The sequence below is a fragment of the Mobula hypostoma genome, chromosome 8 (assembly GCF_963921235.1).
Source record: "Mobula hypostoma chromosome 8, sMobHyp1.1, whole genome shotgun sequence".
Lineage (NCBI taxonomy): Eukaryota > Metazoa > Chordata > Chondrichthyes > Myliobatiformes > Myliobatidae > Mobula > Mobula hypostoma.
Window position 1 is genome coordinate 126,969,162 of NC_086104.1, and position 20,456 is coordinate 126,989,617.

Here is a 20,456-nt window from a genome sequence, read left to right on the forward strand (position 1 = left end):
AAGAGAACTGCAACTTTGAAAAACAAGCCATTCTTGTTTTCCAGCAGGACAATGACCCCAAGCATAAAGACAAAGCTAGACAGGAATGGCTTAGAAGCAACAAAGTTAATGTCTGGAAGTGACCAAGTCAGAGTCCAGCCCTCAATCCAATTTGTGGCTGGACTTGAAAGTGGCTGCTCATTCACGATCCCTACACAATCTGACAGAGCTTGTGTAGTTTTGTAAAGAAGAATAGGGAAAAATTACAGTGTCCAAATGTGCAAAACTGGTAGAGACCTACCCACTCAGACTCAAGGCTGTAATTGCTGCCAAAGGTGCATCTACTAAATACTGACTTGAAGGGGGTGAGTAATTGTGCAATCAATTACTTTCTGTTTAATAACTGTAATAAATTTTGACCAGTTTGTAGACATTTGTTTTTATTTTGACATAGTCTTTTTCTGTTGATCAGTGTCAAAAGACTCATGTCAACTCCACTGTGATTCAATGTTATAAACATGAAAACTTCGAAGGGGTGAATACTTTTCAAAGGCACTGTAGATGCAACCACAAGGAGGTTTACCAGTGTCTTTACTTTCTTCGGAGGTTAGGAATGTTTGGCTTGTCACCAATCACTGACAAACTTCTACTGTTGGGAGTGTTATGTCTGGCTGCATTGTGCTCTGGAGCAGCAATTCAAATGTGCGAGCAGAAACTGCAGAGAGCCTTTGACTCTGCACTATACATGACAGGCACATCTCTCCCCACCATCAGCAGTAACTACAGGTTGCACCACCTCAAGCAGGCAACTTCCATTATCAAAGATTCCCACCAGCTTCCCACAGCTCCCATCGGGCAGAGGGTACTCAAGCCTGAAGTCCCCACCATCAGGTTGAGGAATAGCTACCTACCTTTAGCTATACGTGTGCAGAAAATGAGTGGAGATGGACATTGTGTAGGCACAAGGGATTAGTTTAGTTGGCCATTGATCACTAATTTATTGGGTTTGGCAGAACATTGTGGCTGAAGAGCCTGTTCCTGTTGCCGTGCTGTACTGTGTGTTCTATACAGTTTTTGAACCAACCAGCAAAACCCTAATCACTAGAGTTCAGCAACACTGATCACTTTGCACTAAAATAACTTTTGCTAATTATGTTCTGTCTTGAAAAAATTTGTGTAAGATTTAAATTTAATTTTTTTTGTTTCTCTTGTTAATATTGGGATGCTATGTGAATGTTGGGATGCTATGTGTCTGTGATGCTGCAGTAGGTAATTTTCTCATTACACTGTCCTCACCTGTCCTTGTGTATGACAATAAACTTGACTTTGATGTCTAACAGACATTGTAGGCTGAAGGGTCTACTTCTGTGCTTCTAATGAACTGAACAGCTTCATGAAGTTGCCAGGGTGGGTCTGATGGGTTATGGAGCCCATTCCTATAAGACGTTATACTCTGCTACTTACTATAAATATGTTATTTCAGGTGATGAGACAGTGATGGTGATCATGAATCACCAGTGTAAATTGAAGAGGAGCAGAACGAAGATTCTCAGCTACTTCCAGACTGTACAGGGTGGACCAAAGGAAAGGAATTGTCCCCTCCCCACAGCCATGAACTCGCAAGTCACACAGGACACCCTGAAGACAGCTGAAGCTCATAAGACAGTTATTAAAATTAAGCGCAAAAAGACCAGGAGGGAGCTGAATCGTGCAAAGTTCGGCAAAGCGGTTGTTGAAAAGCTGTTTAAATGCAAAGCAGGCCGCCCATTTCAGGACATGCCTCCAGCTGAGAAGTGTCACTGTCAATGTGTCGTCAGCTCTTGGGCAGCTGAGACCTCCATTGCTAAACCATCTCCAAACCCCAGCTGGATTATTACACAAGGCAGACTCACCCATCACCTGGGGATATTCAATAAGGAGGTCAAATCTATCAATGTTGAGAGGCTTTTGGATGGGGAGCAGACAAAAGACTGTTGTCCAGCCATCACCAAGGAGTCTACCACTGCTAAATTGGCAGAGGAGGCAATGGAGGTCACGAGCTGTACCCCAGTTCCAAAAGAGGCAGCAGTTCCTGTCCAGCAACCACACTCCTTAACACCCAAACTACAGCCCAACGTGGAGGATGCTCACATCACCTTGGCTTCTCCCACCCAGGCCACAGAGAGCAAATCCCAATGTCACCATGACGTCAAAGAGTGTGTAGTCCCCACCACTGAACTAGCTGAGAAGCTCATCAAAACCTTAAATACCCACCAGGTGTTTCCAGGAGAAAACCTGGTGCACAGCATGCAACAAGAGCTCCTGAATATTCTGATAGAACGGCATGGAAAGGAGGCAGGTCTCTGGCTCCCAGCGCTCTCAACAAAGCAAGAATCAGGTGCTTCTCCCCCCACAGGTGAGAGAATCGGCAGAGGAGTGGATGAGGGGAATGTAAATAGATAAATGGCAGAAGGAAATGTGTGACTCTACTTACTACCCACTGTCCCTCAGTCGGTCTTCCTGGTGGCAGTTCCCAAGCACGGAATGAGGATAAGTAAGTATCTGAGAAAACAGTAAAGAGCAGTGGAAGCTTTCCAAAGTGGGAGCACCTGGGGCAAACCCAATCTGGTTCCATAAATGCAGCTCAGGAACTGGAAAAATGGGAATGAGGGATGAATAAGAAAATCTCCAGGGGTCTAGTGGTAGATGTCTTTGTAAATGCAGAGGAGTAAGTTAATGTCATGGAGGAAGGGAAATAATGGAATGGGTGATTGCATAAGTTGGTATAGGTCAAGGGGTGGATGGGATGCATCCAAGATTCTTGGAGTGTCCGCATGTTCTAGCAAGGTCTTTTCAGTCCCACTTGGATGTGGGAGCAAAGAATGTTCCTCTAACTGGTGAGGGAACTGATGGACCTGATGTCCTGACATGGGACTTAATGCATTTGACAGCCAGCGTGAAGTAATTTGGGGATAATTACTTCGAAGTCATAATAGCAACACATACAAAATGCTGGAGATTTTCAGCAGGTCAGGCAGCATCTATCGAAATGGAAGTGAATCAACAGTCGACATTTCAGGCAGAGATTTATTATTGAAGTATATACATATCATCTTGTACAACACGGAGATTCATTTTCTTATGGGCATTCACAGTAAGTACAAAAAAACACAATAGAATCAATGAAAGACAACACACAACAGGACAAACAACCAATGTGCAAAAGACAACAGACTGTGCAAATACAAAAGAAAGAACAAAAAGGTAATAATTTTAATAATAAGCAATAAATATTGAGAACATGAGATGATAAGGCCTCAAGTGTGAGTCCATTGGCGTAGGACATTTCAATGCTGGGGCAAGTGAAGCTGAGTGAAGTTTTCCCCTTTGGTTAAAGGGCCTGATGGTTGAGGGGTAATAACTGTTCCTGAACCTGGTGATGTGAGTCCTGGGGTTCCTGTACCATACTGCTGATGGCAACAGTAAGAAGAGAGCATGGCTTGGTTGGTGAGAGTCCTTGATGATGGATGATGCTTTCCTGCAACTTTGCTCCATGTAGATGTGCTCAGTGGTGGGGAGGGTTTTACCTGTGATGGTCTGGGCTGTATCCACTATGTTTTGTAGGCTTTTTTTTGTTTAAGGGCATTGGTGTTCCCATACCAGGCCATGATGCATCCCCTTTCCCCTACCTGGTTGTCACCCAGTCTCCTGTGTCCTATATCTTGGGTGTAGCTACCTCTCTATATGACCTATATATCAACCCTTCAGCCTCCAGAATGATCTGGAGTTCATCCAGTTCCATCTCCAACTCCTAAATACAGAATGTTAGAAGCTGCAGCTAGATGCACTTCTTACAGTTGTAAGTGTCAGGGACACTGGAGGTCTCCCTGCTTTCCCAGATTGTGGAACAGGAGCCTGCCTGGCATCTCTGCTGTTCTAATTGCTCAAATGTAAAGGGGGGAGGGGAATCTCTACCTGCAGTTTCTTTTTGCCTTCTCTGACTGAAGCCTTGAACAGCTGAAGCTTCAAAATCTCCACGCTGTCCGCTCCACTTGCCCTGCCTTGCTTTCATTTGTTCTTGCTAATCAATCCTAAATGCCGATTGATCGCTGGTCAACATCCAAAAAAACTGCCACAAGTTGCTGCTTTTTATACTCGGTCAGTGAACCTGAGTGAAATTCCGTCCTCTTAAGCATCTGGTCTCCTGAGTCACATTGATGTTGTATAAATGAGGTTCAAAAAGGATTTTGAATCATGTAACACACTAAAGACTGGCTCTAAAGGTAGAAGAAGAGTATTAAAGGGGTGTTTGCATTTCATTGGGTGTATGTGGATACATATGTCCTCAAGTGCTGTTAAGACCATTTGTGGCCCAAGCACTCAAGGACTCGCCAGGAATGAAGGAAAGATGTTGTGGACAGAAAAGTAGTTAGCATCTTCTGGATGGAGTACATATAAGAGCTGTTTGTGTGAGGCTCTGTCTTTGAAGCAAGAACCCTCAATGCCATTTTATAGCATGCCACAATCCTGACCTACCCTAGCTTGAAGACAGGTTTAAAAGAATTTTAAGAAAGCTACTGATGTTAACAAGGATGCCTATCACACAGTATCTCAGTATTTTGCATATTCACAATAAGGCAGACCAATCAACTTAGCAGTATATGCAATTGTGATAGTGGAAATATAGCTTGCAGGGTTCACCAAGGATGGAAAGTGAACATCCAGGGTATTCAATATTTGGTAAGGATGAGCAAAAAGGGAAAGGAGGTGAAAGCAACACACTCAAAATGATGGAGGAACTCAGCAGGTCAGGCAGCATCTATGGAGATGAATAAACAGTCAACGTTTAAGCCCAAGATCCTTTGAGGACTGGAAAAGAAGGGGGAAGATGCCAGAATATGAAGGTGGGGGGAAGGGAAAGAGGACAAGTTAAAAAGTGACAGGTGAAGCTAGGTGGGTGGGGGAGGGGTGGATGAAGTAAGAGGCTGGGAGGTGATAGGTGGAAGAGGTAGAGGACTGGAGAAGGAAATCTGAGAAGAGAGGGAAGTGGATCAAGGGAGAAAGGGAAGGAGGAGGGGCACTGGGGTGAGGTGATAGGCAGGTGAGAAGAAGAGTAAGATGCCAGAGACCAGAAGTTGGAGAAATCAATACACGTGCCATCAGGTTGGAGACTACCTAGACAGAATGTGATGTGTTGCTCCTCCAGCCTGACAGTGGCCTCATTGTGGCAGAAGAAGAGGCCGTGGACTGATGTCAGAACACAAATGGGAATAGGAATTGGAATGGTTCGCCACCGGGAGCTTCTGCTTTTTGCCAATGGAGCTGAGGTGCTCGATAAAGCAGTCCCCTAATCTATGTCAGGTCTTACCAGTGTAGAAGACACCACATTGGGAGCACTGGGTCTCAACAGATTTGCAGGTGAAGTGTTGTCTTACCTGGAAGGACTGTTTGAGGCTGTGAATGGAGATGAGGGAGGAGGTGAAAGGGCAGGTGTAGTACTTCTGCCACTTGCAGGAAGATTAGTGGGGAGGGACAAATAGACAAGGGAATCATGGCAAGTGTGATCCCTTCAGAAAGCAGAGACTGTGGAGTAGGTAAAGGTGTGTTTGGTGGTAGGGTGCGGTTGAAAATGGCAGAAGTTGCAGTGAATGGTATGTTGGATGCGGAGGCTCATGGGATGGTAGGCGAGGGCAAGAGGAACTCTATACCTGTTAAGGTGGTGGGAAGATGAAGTGAGTGTGGATGTCCAGGAAATGGAGGGGATGCAGTTGAGGGCAGCATCAGTGGTGGAGGAAGGGAAACCCCCGTTCCTTAAAGAAGGATGACATCTCTGAAGTTCTGGAAAGGAAAACTTCATCCTGGCAACAGATGAGGCGGAGACCAAAGAAATAAGAAAAAAGAATAGCATTTTACAGGAGACAGGGTGGGAAAAGGTATAGTCAAAATTGCCGTGGGAATTGGTAGGTTTATAAAAGATATCGGCAGACAGTTTGCCTGCAGTGATAGGTACAGAGAGATCAAGAAAGGGGAGAGAGGAGACAGAAATGGACCAAGTGAACTTAAGGGGCAGGGTGGAAGTTGGAGATAAAGTTGATGAAATTGACGAGCTCAGCATGAGTGTATGAAGCAGCACAATACAGTCATCAACGTAGCACAGAAAGAGTTGGAGAGTATTACCAGGGAAGGCTGGAACAGGGACTGTTCTATGTAGCCAACAAAAAGGCAGGCAGGTACCCATGGACACACCTGAGTTTGGAGAAAGTGGGAGAAGCAAAAAGAGAAATTGTTGAGGGTGAGGACCAATTCCACCAGATGGAGGAGGGTGTTGAGAATTGAAAGTGTTATGGAGATCAAGAGCATGTGAAGTATCATAGATGTAGGTAGGAAAGGACTGAACCAAGGGGGATAAAATGGAGTCAAGGTACACAAACACGAATTCACTGAAGCAGGAGCAGAAGGGCATGGTGAGGTATAAAAGAAATAAACCCATTAGTGAAGAAGGGTAATCCTCTTTGGGAATACGTATGAAAAACTATTGGTGTAGGTTGTGCATAGAACCCCAAACTGCACGGTGCTAAGTGGGAAATGTGGAATGTACGCTGTAAGAATACAAGTGCATTTGTATTTAGATTGGGCAAAGCAAATTGGCCATAATGCCATAAAGGATGAGCTGGAATGTGTTCTTGGTGGTTTTTTGGACCAATATGTTGAGGAATCAGTTGAGCAAACCATTAGAGACTGGGTGAGGGGTAGTGAGCAAGGATTAATCAACAATCTGGTGGTGCAGGTCCTTGATGTTGGAAGCCACTTTCCTGAAACACCACTCTTTGAAGATGTCTTGGATACCACGGAGGCTGGTGCCCATGATGAAGGTGACTAATTTTACAATGTCCTAAGCAGTAGCCTCCACACCTCCCCCGCCCCATATCAGATGGCAATATAGCCAGTCAGAATGCTCTCCACGGTACATCTGTAGAAGTTTTTAAGTGTTTTAGGTGACAAACCAAATCTCCTCAAACTCCTAATGAAATATAGCTGCTGTCTTGACTTCTTTACAGCTGCATCAAAATGTTGGGACCAGGATAGATCCTCAGAGATCTTGACACCCAAGAACTTGAAATTGCTCACTCTCTCCACTTCTGATCCCTCTGAGGATTGGTTTGTTTTCCCTCGACTTACCCTTTCTAAAGGCCACAATCAGCTCTTTGGATACACTGACGTTGAGTGCAAGGTTGTTGATGCGAAAATACTCAACTAGCTGGTATATCTCACTCCTGTACACCCGCTCGTCTCCATCTGAGATTCTGTCAACAATGGTTGTATCATCAGCAAATTTATAGATGGCATTTGTGCTATGCCAAGCCACACAGTCATTGGTATTGATAGAGTAGAGCAGTGGACTAAGCACACATCCCTGAGGTGTGCCAGTGTTAACTATCAGTGAGGTGGAGATGTTACTACCAGTCAGCACAGACTGTGGTCTTCTGGTTAAGAAGTCATGGATCCAGTTACAAAGGAAGGTATAGAGGCCCAGGTTCTGTATCTTTACGATCAGAACTGTGGGAATGATGGTGTTAAACACGGAGCTATAGTCAATGAACAGCATCCTGACATAGGTATTTGTATTGTCCAAGTGATACAGTTCCAACTGCTACAGTTTCCTAGCTCAGAGATCTTCAGTTTTATTTACCAGAGACTGTACATTTGCCAGCAAGATAGTCCACATTGGGAGTCAAAAACCTTGTTTTTTTAAATAAACAATTAGCCCACTGCGACGTCCTCACTTCCACCAACGTTTTACGGGATCAGTTCGCTGACCACAGTCCGATCTATTTCAGTTGATCCTAAGCAGCGATAGATCATTTAATCACATTAAAGCGTCATTACTAACTATACAGACCTAAGATGCAGTTGTGGTTCTCAGCCTTAGCAGGCTGAAACGGGAATACATGATCGTTTCCATCAAGCTGCCACTTCGAGTTGCCTTAATTAGTGCCCCAGAAGTAAAATATGGATGTGGAGGCTTTAGAGAGGGTGCAGAGGTGATTTATCAGGATGTCTTATGAGGATAGGTTGAGCGAGCTAGGGCATTTCACTTTTCTATTTGGAGAGAAGGAGGATGAGAGGTGCCTTGATAGAGGTGTACAAGATGATAAGAGGCATAGATCGAGACTTTTCCTAGGGCATAATTTTAAGGTGTTTGGAGGAAAGTATAGGTGGAATGTCAGAAGTAGATTTTTTTTAACAGAGAGTGGTAGGTGTGTAAAATGTGGTGCCAGAGGTGGTGCTAGAGGCAGATACATTAGGGCCATATAAGAGACTCTTGGATAGGCACATGGATGAAAGAGGAATAGAGGCATATGTCCAAAGGAATGGTTAGATTAAAAGGCTGGCACAATATCAGGGCCTGGACTGTGCTGTATGCTCTATGTATTGCCAGAGGAAACTGTCCCGAATGCAATTGACAAATCCATCCCATCTAAGCTCCTAACAATATGGCATTTCTGGGCTATGTTAGGAAAGTTAAATTTCCTTATTATGAAAATCATTTTATTCTTGCAAATCACGATCTCGCTGCATATGTGTTCCTCTAATTCCTGTTGACTATTTGGAGGCCAAAAGTATAACCCCAACAATTCCCTCCTTATTTCTCAGCTTCATCCATAAGACCTCGCTGGATTATCCTCCGGTGATTTCATCTCTCACTCCTACCCTGATGTTCCCCTTAATCTAAAATGCCCCTCACCCTCCTCTTTCCTTCACCTCTGTCCTGTGTATAGCACCTGTACTCTCTAACATTAAGTCCTTTCCCTCCTTTGGCCATGTTCCTATTACGACTGTAATATTCCAGTCCCACTGAGTTCAGGGCATGGACAACCATGAAAATGCTAGACTTCATGATAAAGGACGTAAAAGCAGTTTTTTTTTTGAGGATATAACTGGTAGAACAGAAAGAACATGGAACCGTACAGCATAGGAATAAGACCTTCAGACCACAATGTTGTGTCAAACTAATTAAATTAATCCCTCCTGCCTACACAATGTCCATATCCCTTCACTCATTGTCAACAAGACCAAGGAATTAATTATGGACTTGAAGAAAGGGAAGTTGGGAGAACACACACAAGTCCTCATTGAGGGGTCAGCAGTGGAAAGGGCAAACAGCTTCAAGTTCCTGGGTCTCAGGTCTATTGAGCACAACACATTGATGCAATTCCACTTCATCAGGAGTTTGAGGAGATTTGTCACCAAAGGCTCCAGCAAATGTATACAGTTGTGTGGTGGAGAATATTCTGACTAGTTGCATCACTGCATCACTGCCTGATTCCGGTGCACACGATCACAAGAGGCTGCAGAGGATTGTACAGTACATTGCTCAGCCAGCTCCATCACCGTTACAACCCTCCCCACTGTCAAGGACATCTTCAAAAGGCTGTGCTTCATTAAGGACCTTCACCATCTGGGACATGCCCTCTTCTCATCACTACCATCAGGGAGGAGATACAGGAACCTGAAGACCCACGCTGAATGTTTTAGGAGCAGCTTCTTCCCCTCTGCCTTCAGATTTCTGAATGATCCATGAACCCATGAATACTGCCTCATTATTCCCCTTTTGCACTGTGTACTGTATTAGTTTGTAACTAGTAGTAATTGTTATGTCTTGCCACAAAACAACAAGCTTTACAAAATGTAATAAACCTGATTCTGATGATGATTATGAGGTGACGAAGGTCATTGTTGAAGGTAGAATGTGGATGTTGTCTGCATGGAATTTGGTAAGGCATTTGACAAGGTTCCTCATGGAGATTAAGACTAAAGTGAACCAGAGTGCCATGGCAGTTTGCATTCAGAATTGGCTTGCCATGGAAGACAATGGGACTTATTCCAGCTGGAGTTCTGTGACAAATGGTGTTACACAGAGAGCCGTATTGGGACTCTTGCTGTTTTGCAACTTATAGAAACGGTGTGGATGAGTGATGATGCAAGGATTGCTGACATTGTGGATAATGTATAAAATTGCCAAATGATACAGTGGGATATAGAACAGCAGTGGATATGGGCAGAGAAATAGCAGAGGTTGTTTAACCTGGCCAAGTGTGTGGTATTGCAATGTGGGAGGTCAACAGTACATTGTTAACGGCAAGGCCTAAACAATTTTGGTGTACAGATGGATCTTGGGACCCATGTCCATAGCTCCCTGAAAGTGGCTGATCGGACGGTATGCATGCTTACCTTTATTAGCTGAGGCACTGAGTTCAAGATCAGAAAGTTATGTTGCGGCTTTATGAAACTCTGGTTCAGCTCCCTCTGGAGTTTTGCATTCAGTTCCGGTCACTCGCTTATGAGAGGACGTCAAGGCATTGGAGAGGGTACAGAAGCAGTTTGCCAGGATGCTGCCTGGATTAAAGAGCATGTAATATAAGGAGAGTTTAGAGAAACTTGAGTTGTTTTCTCTGGAACGGCAGAAGGTGAGGGGAGAGATCTGATTATGACAGGCATAGCTGGAGTAGACAGCTGGTGTCTTTCTCTCCCAGGGTCGAAATGTTTGACACTAGAGGGTATATTGAAGGTAAGAGGGTGTGATGTACAGAGCAAGTCTTTTTTACACAGAAAATAGTGGGTGCCTGGAATGCACTACAAGGGGTGGTAGTGGAGGCAGATATGATAGAGGGATTTTGGAGGCTCTTAGAAAGGTATACTAGTGTGCAGAGAATAGAGGGAGAGGAACTGCAGCTCATTTTATAGAGGTTTCTGTTTACCTCAGCTCTTAATGATAGTGCTCTTAGCCTGAAATATATTACCTTGCAGATCGAGCTCAAGTTTAGTCTGAAAAACAAAACATACCTGATATTTCAAATGTATTACCTCCATTGCCCTTTCACTTCATCCAAGATCTCCAACAACTTGAAGATCAAAAAAATTGCAGATGCTGGAAATTTGGAACATGAAGTACTGGAAACGTGACTCTTTCCAGGGAGCGCATGGATAAGTTGGGCCGAAGAGCCTGTTTCCATGCAATAAAAGACCATAAGATATAGGAGCAGAAGTAGGCCATTCAGCCCATTGCGTCTGCTCCGCCATTCATCATGAGCTCATCCAATTCTTCCAGTCATCCCCACTCCTCTGCCTTCTCCCCATACCCTTTGATGCCCTGGCTAATGAAGAACCTATCTCTGCCTTAAATACACCCAATGATTTGGCCTCCACAGCCTCATATGACTCTGACTAAAACTGTATTTTAGTTATGATCTGGAAAAGAATGATTAATGGAACAGAGTCATAAAGCAATACAGGTTCTTCAGCCCAACCTGTCCATGCCAACCACAACGCTCACCCAGCTAGTCCCAATTTCCAGCTTTCGGCCAATATCCTTCCAAGCCCTGCCCATTCAGGTGCTTCTTAAATAATGCAAATATACCTGCCTCATTCGTGCTCTCTGCATGAAAATGTTGCCCCTCAGGTCAGTGCAACCACAGCTTTCTAAAGGGGTGCCTGGTGAGTTATTAAGTGGAGCAAATGCGAGCAGTAAGGTAGGTGGAAGAGGGGAGAACTAATTAGCCAAAGAGCCAAACACCACATGATTTGCATCTGTGCTGTAGGTCATCCTGAGGGTTTGTGCCCTTGAGGCTGTGCACTTAATGTCGCTGGGTGGCTGACTTCAGCTTCTGAATTTATGCAGGGATGAGCAGACCTCCCAGATCCGGCTGCAGCCCACTTGATGAAAGCACCATTGTGAACAAATCCTTGTCGCCAAAAGATCAACAGATTGAAGATTCGTTCTTGATTCAGAATGATGGTTCGGTTTGTGGAGCTCTTTCCAGCACACATTCAACTGTGGTAAACTAATCCTTCCTTGTAGACCAAGCAGACATTAGAACATAAGAAACCGCAGCCCCTCGAGTCTGTTCCATCATCCATGGCCTCAACAACCCTTTCACTCCCTTGACACCACCCCCCCAATGCGTAGTTTAAATTTGCATTAGTTATAGTGTAGTACAACACAGAATCAAGCCCTTCCACCTAACTCATCCAACCAACCAGGATGCTCATCTAAACTTGTCACACTTGCCCACATTTGGCCCATATGCCTCTGAATCATTCCTATCCATGTGCCTGTTCAAATATCCTGTAAATGTTATTATTTTACCCGCTTCAACCACTTCCTAGGGCACCTACCACCCAATGCATGAAAAGTAGCTCCTTGATCCAGGTTAAATACTTCCCGTCTCACCTTAAACCTGAACCCTCTGGTTATTGACTCCATTCCCCTTGGGGAAAAAACTGTGTGCATTTACCCTATCTCTGACCCTCATGATTTTACACACCTCTACGGTCCCCCCTCCATCTTGTGCATTCCGAGGAATAACGTCCTCAGCTGAGCAAGCTCTCCCTATCACTCGGGCCCTCGAATCTTGGCAACATTCTCCTAAACCTTCTTTGCATTCTTCCAAGCTCAATGAAGTATTTTCTCTAACAGGGTGACTAAAAGTGTACACAGTTCACCTCCTCTTTCTAAACTCCCTTGATAATAGTCCCAAGCCACTCAACCTTTCTTAGTATGTCAACCCATCCAACCCAGGAATTGACCCAGTGAACCTTCTCTGCACTACCTCCAAAGCCAGTTTATTTCTCCTTAAACAGAGGGCAAAACTGTATGTCTGAAAAGGTGATCCAAAGCTCTTACAATAATGGGGTACTGCAGCAATGTAGTGCGCCACTATTACAGCCCGGGGTATTGGAGCTCAGTTCAATTCCGCCACTGTCTGTGAGAGTTTGTATGTCGTTCCCATGAGTGTGTGGATTTCCTCCAGATGCTCTGGTTTCCTCTCACATTCCAAAGACATCCTGGTTAGTTGGCTGTTTGGTCATTATAAGTTGTCCTGTGATAAGGCTAGGGTTAAATAGTGGGTTGTTGGGTGGTGTGGCTCATTGGGCATTAAAGGCCTGTTCCACCCTGCCTCTCTAAACAAACCAAAAGCCATAAGCCTTCCTGATTACTCACTACACCTGCATGCTAATCTCTGTTAGCAGGTAAAGGTCGCTTGGCTAGTGGTGGATGTTACAAGTAAGATAGGAAGAGTTCAGAGCCAACATGTTCCTGTTAGAGTGAAGAGCAAGGCTGGTTTGATTTGGGAACAAGCAAGTTCCTTGAGTTTAAAAAATGTAGGGGCACACTTAAGGAAATTAAGGAGGGCAAAAAGGGAAAACCAGATATCCTTCGCAGATAAGGTAAAGGAGAATCCTATGAGATATAACCACTACGTATGGTAGCATAGCTTTACATTCCAGCGACCCAGGTTCAATTCCCACAGCTGCCTATAAGGAGTTTATACATTCTCTCCGTGATCATGTGGGTTTCCTCTGGGTGCTCTGGTTTCCTCCCACAGTCTAAAGACGTACTGGTTGGTCAGTTAATTGGTCCTTGTAAATTGTCCTGTGATTAGACTAGGTTTAAGTCGGGGGGTTACTGGGCTGCACGGTTCAAAGGACCAGAAAGGCCAATTCCATGTTGTATGTCAATAAATGAATAAATATTGAGAAAGGGTATCTAGGGAGACAATAGGTCCCATTAAGGATCAGTGTGATTGTCTATGTGTGCGGCCACGGGAGACAGACAAGATTTGAGATGAATGCTTCACGTCCCTATTTACTGTGGAGAAGGTCATGCAAGCTGGGGAATTCAGGAAAGAGAACAGTGATATCCTGAAACATAACAGCATATTGGTGGATAAATTCCTGGGGCCTGACCAGGTGTATCCAAGGATGTTAAGGGGAGAAATTGCTGGGGTCCTGGAAAAAAATGTATCTTTTTCAGCTATGGGTGAGGTGCTGGCTAACACTGTGCCTTTATTTAAAAAAGGCTGCAAGGGTAAGCCAGGAAGCCAGACACCAGTGGTGGGAAAGTTTCAGGAGGGAGTTCTGAGGGACAAGATCTACCAACATTTGGAAAAGCAAGGACACGTTAGAGATAGTCAGCATGGCTTTGTGCATGGCAAATTGTGTCTGACAGATCTGATTGGGTTTTTTGAAGATGATAATGAGGATTGAAGAGAAAAGGATGGCGACCATTGTCTGTACGGACTTTAGCAAGGCCTTTGACAAGGTCCCATATGGTAGACTGGTCCAAAGGTGATGTCACGTGGAATCCAGTTGAATATTTAATTGGCTTGGTGAAAAGAGACGGGGGTCTGTGGTGGTAGTGCCTTGTTTTTCAGACTACAGGCCCATGACCAGTAATGTGCTACAGGGATTGGTACTGGGTTCAATTGTTTGTCGTATATATTAATGATTTGAATGAGAATGTAGGTGACATGATTCTGAAGTCTATAGATAACACCAGATTTTGTGGTGTGGTGGATAGTGAAGAAGTTGTCTAAGCCTATAAAAGGATTTGGTTAAACTGAGAAAATGAGCGAAGGAATAGTTGGTGAAATTTAAATCGGTCATGTGTGAAGTGATGCAGTTGGAAAGATAAACCAGGACAGTGGGGAGAGTTATAGAATAAAGAGACCTCAAGGTACAAGTACGTAGTTCCCTGAAGGTGGTAACAGAGGCAGACAGGGTGGTACATTTGGCACACTGACCTTCATGGGGCAGGGCCCTGAGTACAAGAGTTGGGGGTCATGTTACAGCTGTGAGCATTCTCCTGAAGTATTATGTGCAGTTCTGGTCACAATACTGTACTTGGTGTTAAAGGATCTGTTGGGTACATTTTTCACAGAGTGGTTGGCGTCTGGAATGAGCTTCCAGAGGAGGTGGTGCAGACAGCGTTTAATAGGCAGCTAGATGGGTACCTGAATGAGTCGGGTATATATACATTGATGTGGAGTTAATGTGGGCAAGTGGGATTAGTACAGGCATGATGGTTGGCATAGACATGATGGGCCAAAGGGCCTGTTTCTATGTCCCACAGCTCTGTGACTCAACGATTCTTTGCCTCTGAGCTATTGGTTGGCCATCCTGCCAACCACAAAAGTGACAAATGATTTGACTGGTTGTACCGTTTAAGATGAGCTTAACCACACCTTTCTCAGCTGTACACAGTACTCCAAGCCTGAGCTGTGTTGTTTTTGACCAGGGAAGCCACCTGTGGTGCCCGAAGCTGGACAGCAGTGGTTTTACTGGAGAGAAGATCTTCGGGATATCTTTGAGTGGCGTTCCAGGACACTCAGGCTTCAGCCCACCGAAGGTGCCTGCCTCTCTTCCTGGACCGCAGGTGGGTAGCTCTGCAGGGAACCAGGCAGACGAGGAGCATGCCCTCAGCACTTCTGCTCGCCAACGCCTGTGGCTGTGGAGAAACGCCGGCAGTTTACAGAGAACCAAGGCTGCCCCAGGAATTCCCCAAAGTCCTGTTGTGAGCAGGGATTTCCCCTTCACCAAATGGGAGCTCAGCCCGGAAACAGCAGACCTGGGCCAGACATCAGCTGCTCAGAAACGGGTGCGGCCATCCAGTGCCTCCCCGCCATTCTCTAGCCGCAGCCCTCACCAGCGGATGCCAAAAGCCAACAGCTCGCTGGCACGGATTCTGGAGGCTTACCGCGATACCCCAGGCAGGGGACGGTGGAGCCCACTGAGCCCAAATCCAGGGAAGGGGGCCAGGGCTCAGGGAAGTTGGGGGTGCGGGCTAGGGACCACTGGCCATGGCAGAAGCTGGAAGGAGGAGGACGAAGACACCACCTTCAGAAGCACAGGTGGGAGGCACCCAGTGAGAAACAAGAGACCTCTGCCAGAGGGCGGGCACACAACAGAGATGCCCCCCCTCCCATTGCACCCTCACTCATTGGCAAAGGGTCGGGCTTGGCCTCAAGCTAGAGCAGGCCAGCCCTCCTCTCCCCAGTGGCTTGGCATCCCCCCCTGGCACCCCACACAAGAGCCAAGCCCAGAGAGAGCGCTCCATGCCTCTGTGTTGGAGCCACCACCCTCACCGCTGTGTGGCAGGGCAGTGGCCAGAGCAGGTCCATACCACATCCGGGAGCCGTCAGCCTCAGGGAAGGGGGCTCAATCCCACTATGGGCTAATCCATGGCTCCTGGGACGGGAAAGGCTCCAGCGAGGGTCCACTGGGGGACTCACGTGGCAGGGCTTACTTGAACTGGAATGGGACGCAGGCATGCCAGCTGGTTTCAGGAGACGGACTCAGGTGCAGAGTGGAGCCCCTGCCCCTCTCCTTGTGTTACCCACCGTCAGACTGCCTGGAATGGAGTGATTTGCCACTGCCCACTGTCCTCCCAAAGAATGACTGGGGCAGCAGCAGTCCAGAGCCCTGGCTGTACCCCAGGATGAAACTCTACTGAGCCGGCAATGAGTACCGGGCAAGTGTGGGGCAGGGCAGGGCAGGGGGCCACGCAGCCTTGCCAAGACTGCCCTGGAGTGAGGATGGGGATGGAGTCCACCCAGGGACAACTGGTGGCAGTGCAGCAGAATCCCAGGCATGGGGCAGTATGAGGTCCCAGAGGTTAGGCTATGAGGAGATGGGCAGCACCTCCGCTGGAAGCCAGACCACTCTATGGGAGCCGCCAAGCACATTGTCAGCAGAATCCGACACCCTTGGGTGGGACAGAGTTCAGCTAAGATGTCACTGCAGTACCTGGGGTCAGAGTGCCGGGAAAGGAGGGAGCACAAGACTGTGTGGTGTGCTGGCAAGGGGGAAGGTGGAATGGAGTCATGGGGTAGGAGAGATTGTGCAGAGGAATGGAAGGGGTGTGCAGGGAAGGGGACAGAGGGGAGTATAGTGTCAGGGGAGTGTAGAGGAGCAGGGCTGTGTATAGGAGGGAGGTGGAGGAGAGGGCAACACGGGATTGGAGAGGAAGGGTGTGTATAGGAAGGAGTTACAGTGCAAGGGTGTGTAGAGGAGAGTGGTGGCTGGAGACCAAAATGCCAGATACCCTATTTACTGATCCTGGATGTACATGGGGATTTGACCCCAGGGTCCCTGTACTTGCTACACTGACCCTGGGTGTGGGAGTGGAATTGACTCCAGGGTCCTTTGTTTTGTATAATGAGCCTAGGTGGCAGTGGAGTCTGATCCAGGGACTGTGTGGCTGATCTTGAGTCCTCTAGCCTCTATTAGATCTGTGCTCCTCCCTCCCTCTTGTGGTTCCACACCATAGCTTGTGTCTCCTGTGATCCCTGAGGCCGACTCACTGGCCACAGCTCAGCCTAATGTTTCCACAGGAGATACGGCTTCACTCTCAGGCATGCTCTAACTGCAACTCCCTACGGTGTTCGGAGAATTCCTGGACTGCTTTCCCCCATTCTGTGTTGTTGGGAGTGGGTTTGGATTGGCAAGGTGCACCGATGTCACGGCCCTTCCGTTGAACTCGTGACCAGCCGATGTCTGACTTAATTCCCTGTTGACTGAAAGTGACCTTGCTGCATGATGCACCCCTTGCAAGCTGGACAATGAATAGTTGGCATTGACAGAGGGCCCCCAGCATTGCTCGAGTCTCACTGGACTGTGTACAAGCAAAAGTGATGATACTGCATCTCAGTTGACCTGGAGAAAATAAAAGCTAACAGTGTCTTATTACTGAAATGTCTCTGCTTTCCTTGGCTCTGTGTTCCCTGCCCACCCCCACTGCCCAGTGGCAGCGTTTCCTGCCCACCTCTCACTGCCCAATGGCAGCGTTTCCTGCCCACCCCTCACTGCCCAATGGCAGCGTTCCCTGCCCACCCCTCACTGCCCAATGGCAGCATTCTCTGCCCACTTCTCACTGCTCAATGGCAGCGTTCTCTGCCCACTCCTCACTGCCCAATGGCAGCATTCCCTGCCCACCCCTCACTGCCCAATGGCAGCGTTCCCTGCCCACCCCTCACTGCCCAATGGCAGCGTTCCCTCCGCACCCCTCACTGCCCAATGGCAGCGTTCCCTGCCCACCCCTCACTGCCCAATGGCAGCGTTCCTTCTCCACCCCTCACTGCCCAATGGCAGCGTTCCCTGCCCACCCCTCACTGCCCAATGGCAGCGTTCCCTGCCCACCCCCACTGCCCAATGGCAGCGTTCTCTGCCCACTCCTCACTGCCCAATGGCAGCGTTCCCTGCCCACCCCTCACTGCCTTCCTTCCTGAATCCCTGCAGTGCCTGTTGTGGAGGAATTCGCACAGCGCCGTTAAGCTGGGGATTCGACAGTAAAGAACCAATGACTGTGAAGGACCATGGATGTTAGGATGTCATGGTCCTTGGCGAGGAAGCTGCAGGAGACGCTGGTTCTCTGCTGCCTCTATCCTCCTCAGTGGTAGAGGCAGTGGGTTTGCACAGTGTGTTCTTGCCGAGTAACTGCCGGGCAATTTAACAGTTTGCCAACGTGCGCTAGTGGGTGAAGGGAATGGGCATTTAGGTCAGTGGTGAGGTGTTCATCTGGTGGGCTGCTTCATCCTGGATGATGCTAAGTTTCCGAGAGCTGTTGGAGCTACATTCATCCAAGCAAACAGAGATTATCCATCACACTCTTGACTTGCGTCTTTTTGAGGATGGGAAGGCCTTGGTGAGTCAAGAGTTGGGTCACCAACTACAGGATCCCCAGAACTTTAAGTCATAGTCGTACAGCAAGCAAGTAGGCCCATGAGCACAACATGTAAGTGTAGATTGTGTTTCCCAGCAAGCTACTCCCATCTCCTCATGCTTGACCCACAGCCCTCTAAACCTCTCCCATCCATGGACTTCTAGTGCCTATAAAACATATTCACTCCCTTGGGAGTTTTACTGTTTTATTGTTTTACAGCATTGAATCACAGTGAATTTAATTTAGCTCTTTTTGTCACTGATCAACAGAAAAGATTCTTTTGTGTCAAAGTGAGAACATCTCTACAAAGTGATCCAAATTAACTACAAATATAAAACACAAAATAATTGATAGCGTAAGTATTCACCCCCTTTAATATGACACACCAAATCATCACTGGTGTAGCCAATTAGTTTTAAAAGTCACATAATTAGTTAAATAAAGTTCTGTTTGTGGAGAACTGTGTGCATTCACGGTGTTTCAATTGATTGTAGTACAAACTGTAAAAATACACCTGTATTTGGTAGGTTCAACTGCTGGTCAATATCCTGGCAAAAACTACACCATGAGGCCAAAATAGCACTCCAAGTGACTCCACAAAAAGACTATTGAAAAGCACAAGTCAGGAGATGGATGTAAGGATATTTCCAAGTCACTGAATATCACCTAGAGTACAGTTAAGTCAATCATCAAGAAATGGAAAGAATAAGGCACAATTATTAAATCTCCCTAGAGCCGGCAGTCCTCAAAAACTGGATGACTGTGCAAGAAGGGGACCAGTGAGGGAGGCCACCAGGAGACCCACGGCAACTCCGGAGGATTTACAAGCTTCAGTAGCTGAGTGGGGAGAGACAACTGCTGCCCGGGTGTTTCAACGGTTGCAGCTTTATGGGAGAAAAAGCCACTGTTGAAAGAGACTCTCATGGAATCTCGGCTGGAGTTTGCCAGAAGGCATGTGGGAGACTCTGAAGACAGCTGGAAGAAGGTTCTATGATCTGATGAAACCAAAATTGAGCTTTTGGGCCATCAGAGTGAACGCTGTTTGGCATAAGCCAAACACCACTCGTCATTACCCACACCATCTCTATGATGAAGCGTGGTCGGTAGTGGCTGCATCACGCTGTGGGGATGTTTCACTGCAGCAGGCCCTGGAAGGCTTGTGAATGTAGAGGGTAAAATGAATGTAGCAAAAATACAGGGAAATTTTGATGCAGTCTGCAAGAGAACTGCAATTTGGGAGAACATTTGTTTTCTAGCAAGGCAATACTGTATACCAGTTCCTAAAGTGAATGTGGTAATCTGTCTAAATGACCTATCATCCAGTAGCACTTACATCCACAGTGATAAAGTGTTTTGAGAGGTTGGTAATGAAACATAACTCCTGATTGAGAAGTGACTGGGATCCAATCCAATTTACCTATCACAGCAACAGATCCACAGCAGATGCCACCAGCTGTGTGGCTCTTCACTCAACCCTGGAATATCTGGACAGCAAAGATGCATACATCAGGATGCTCTTTATTGACTACAGCTCAGCATTCAATGACATCATCCCCTCAAAACTAATCATTAAGCTCCAAGACCTGGGCCTCAGTACCTCTTTGTGCAATTGGATCCTTGATTTCCCTCACTTGCAGACCCCAGTTCAGATTAGTAACAGCATCTCCATGACCACCAGCAGCATAGGAGCACCACAAGCCTGTGTGCTTAGTCTCCTGCTCTACTCACTTTACACCTATGACTGTGTGGCTAAGCACAGCTCTAACATCATATTGAAGTTTGCTGATGACATCTCTGCTGTAGGCCGAATCAAAGTTGGTGATGAATCAACATATAAAAGGGAGGTTGAAAATCTGGCTGAGTGGCAGCATAACAATAACTTCTTACTCAATTTCAGCAAGACTAAAGAGCTGTTTATTGACCTCAGGAGAAGGAAACCAGAGGTCCATGAGACAGTCCTCACTGAAGGATCAGAGGTAGAGAGGGTCAGCCACTT

At 46.6% G+C, this 20,456-nt stretch overlaps 1 protein-coding gene across 1 annotated transcript; it reads left to right on the forward strand.

The window, feature by feature from the left end:
* Positions 1–1,572: 1,572 nt before the first annotated feature.
* On the forward strand, positions 1,573–16,565 carry LOC134350253 (uncharacterized). The gene is made up of 3 exons (XM_063055269.1): positions 1,573–2,374; positions 11,639–11,796; positions 15,038–16,565. The coding sequence occupies exons 1-3, from the start codon at positions 1,591–1,593 to the stop codon at positions 16,250–16,252; spliced, it is 2,157 nt and encodes a 718-aa protein (XP_062911339.1). The 5' UTR covers positions 1,573–1,590; the 3' UTR covers positions 16,253–16,565.
* Positions 16,566–20,456: the final 3,891 nt, after the last annotated feature.

Coding starts and splice junctions, on each gene's coding strand:
- LOC134350253 (XM_063055269.1), top strand. CDS start 1,591: ATGAACTCGCAAGTCACACAGGACACCCTGAAGACAGCTGAAGCTCAT. Junction 2,375..11,638: donor AGGTGCTTCTCCCCCCACAG/GTGAGAGAATCG, acceptor GAATTTATGCAG/GGATGAGCAGACCTCCCAGA. Junction 11,797..15,037: donor CCAGCACACATTCAACTGTG/GTAAACTAATCC, acceptor GTTTTTGACCAG/GGAAGCCACCTGTGGTGCCC.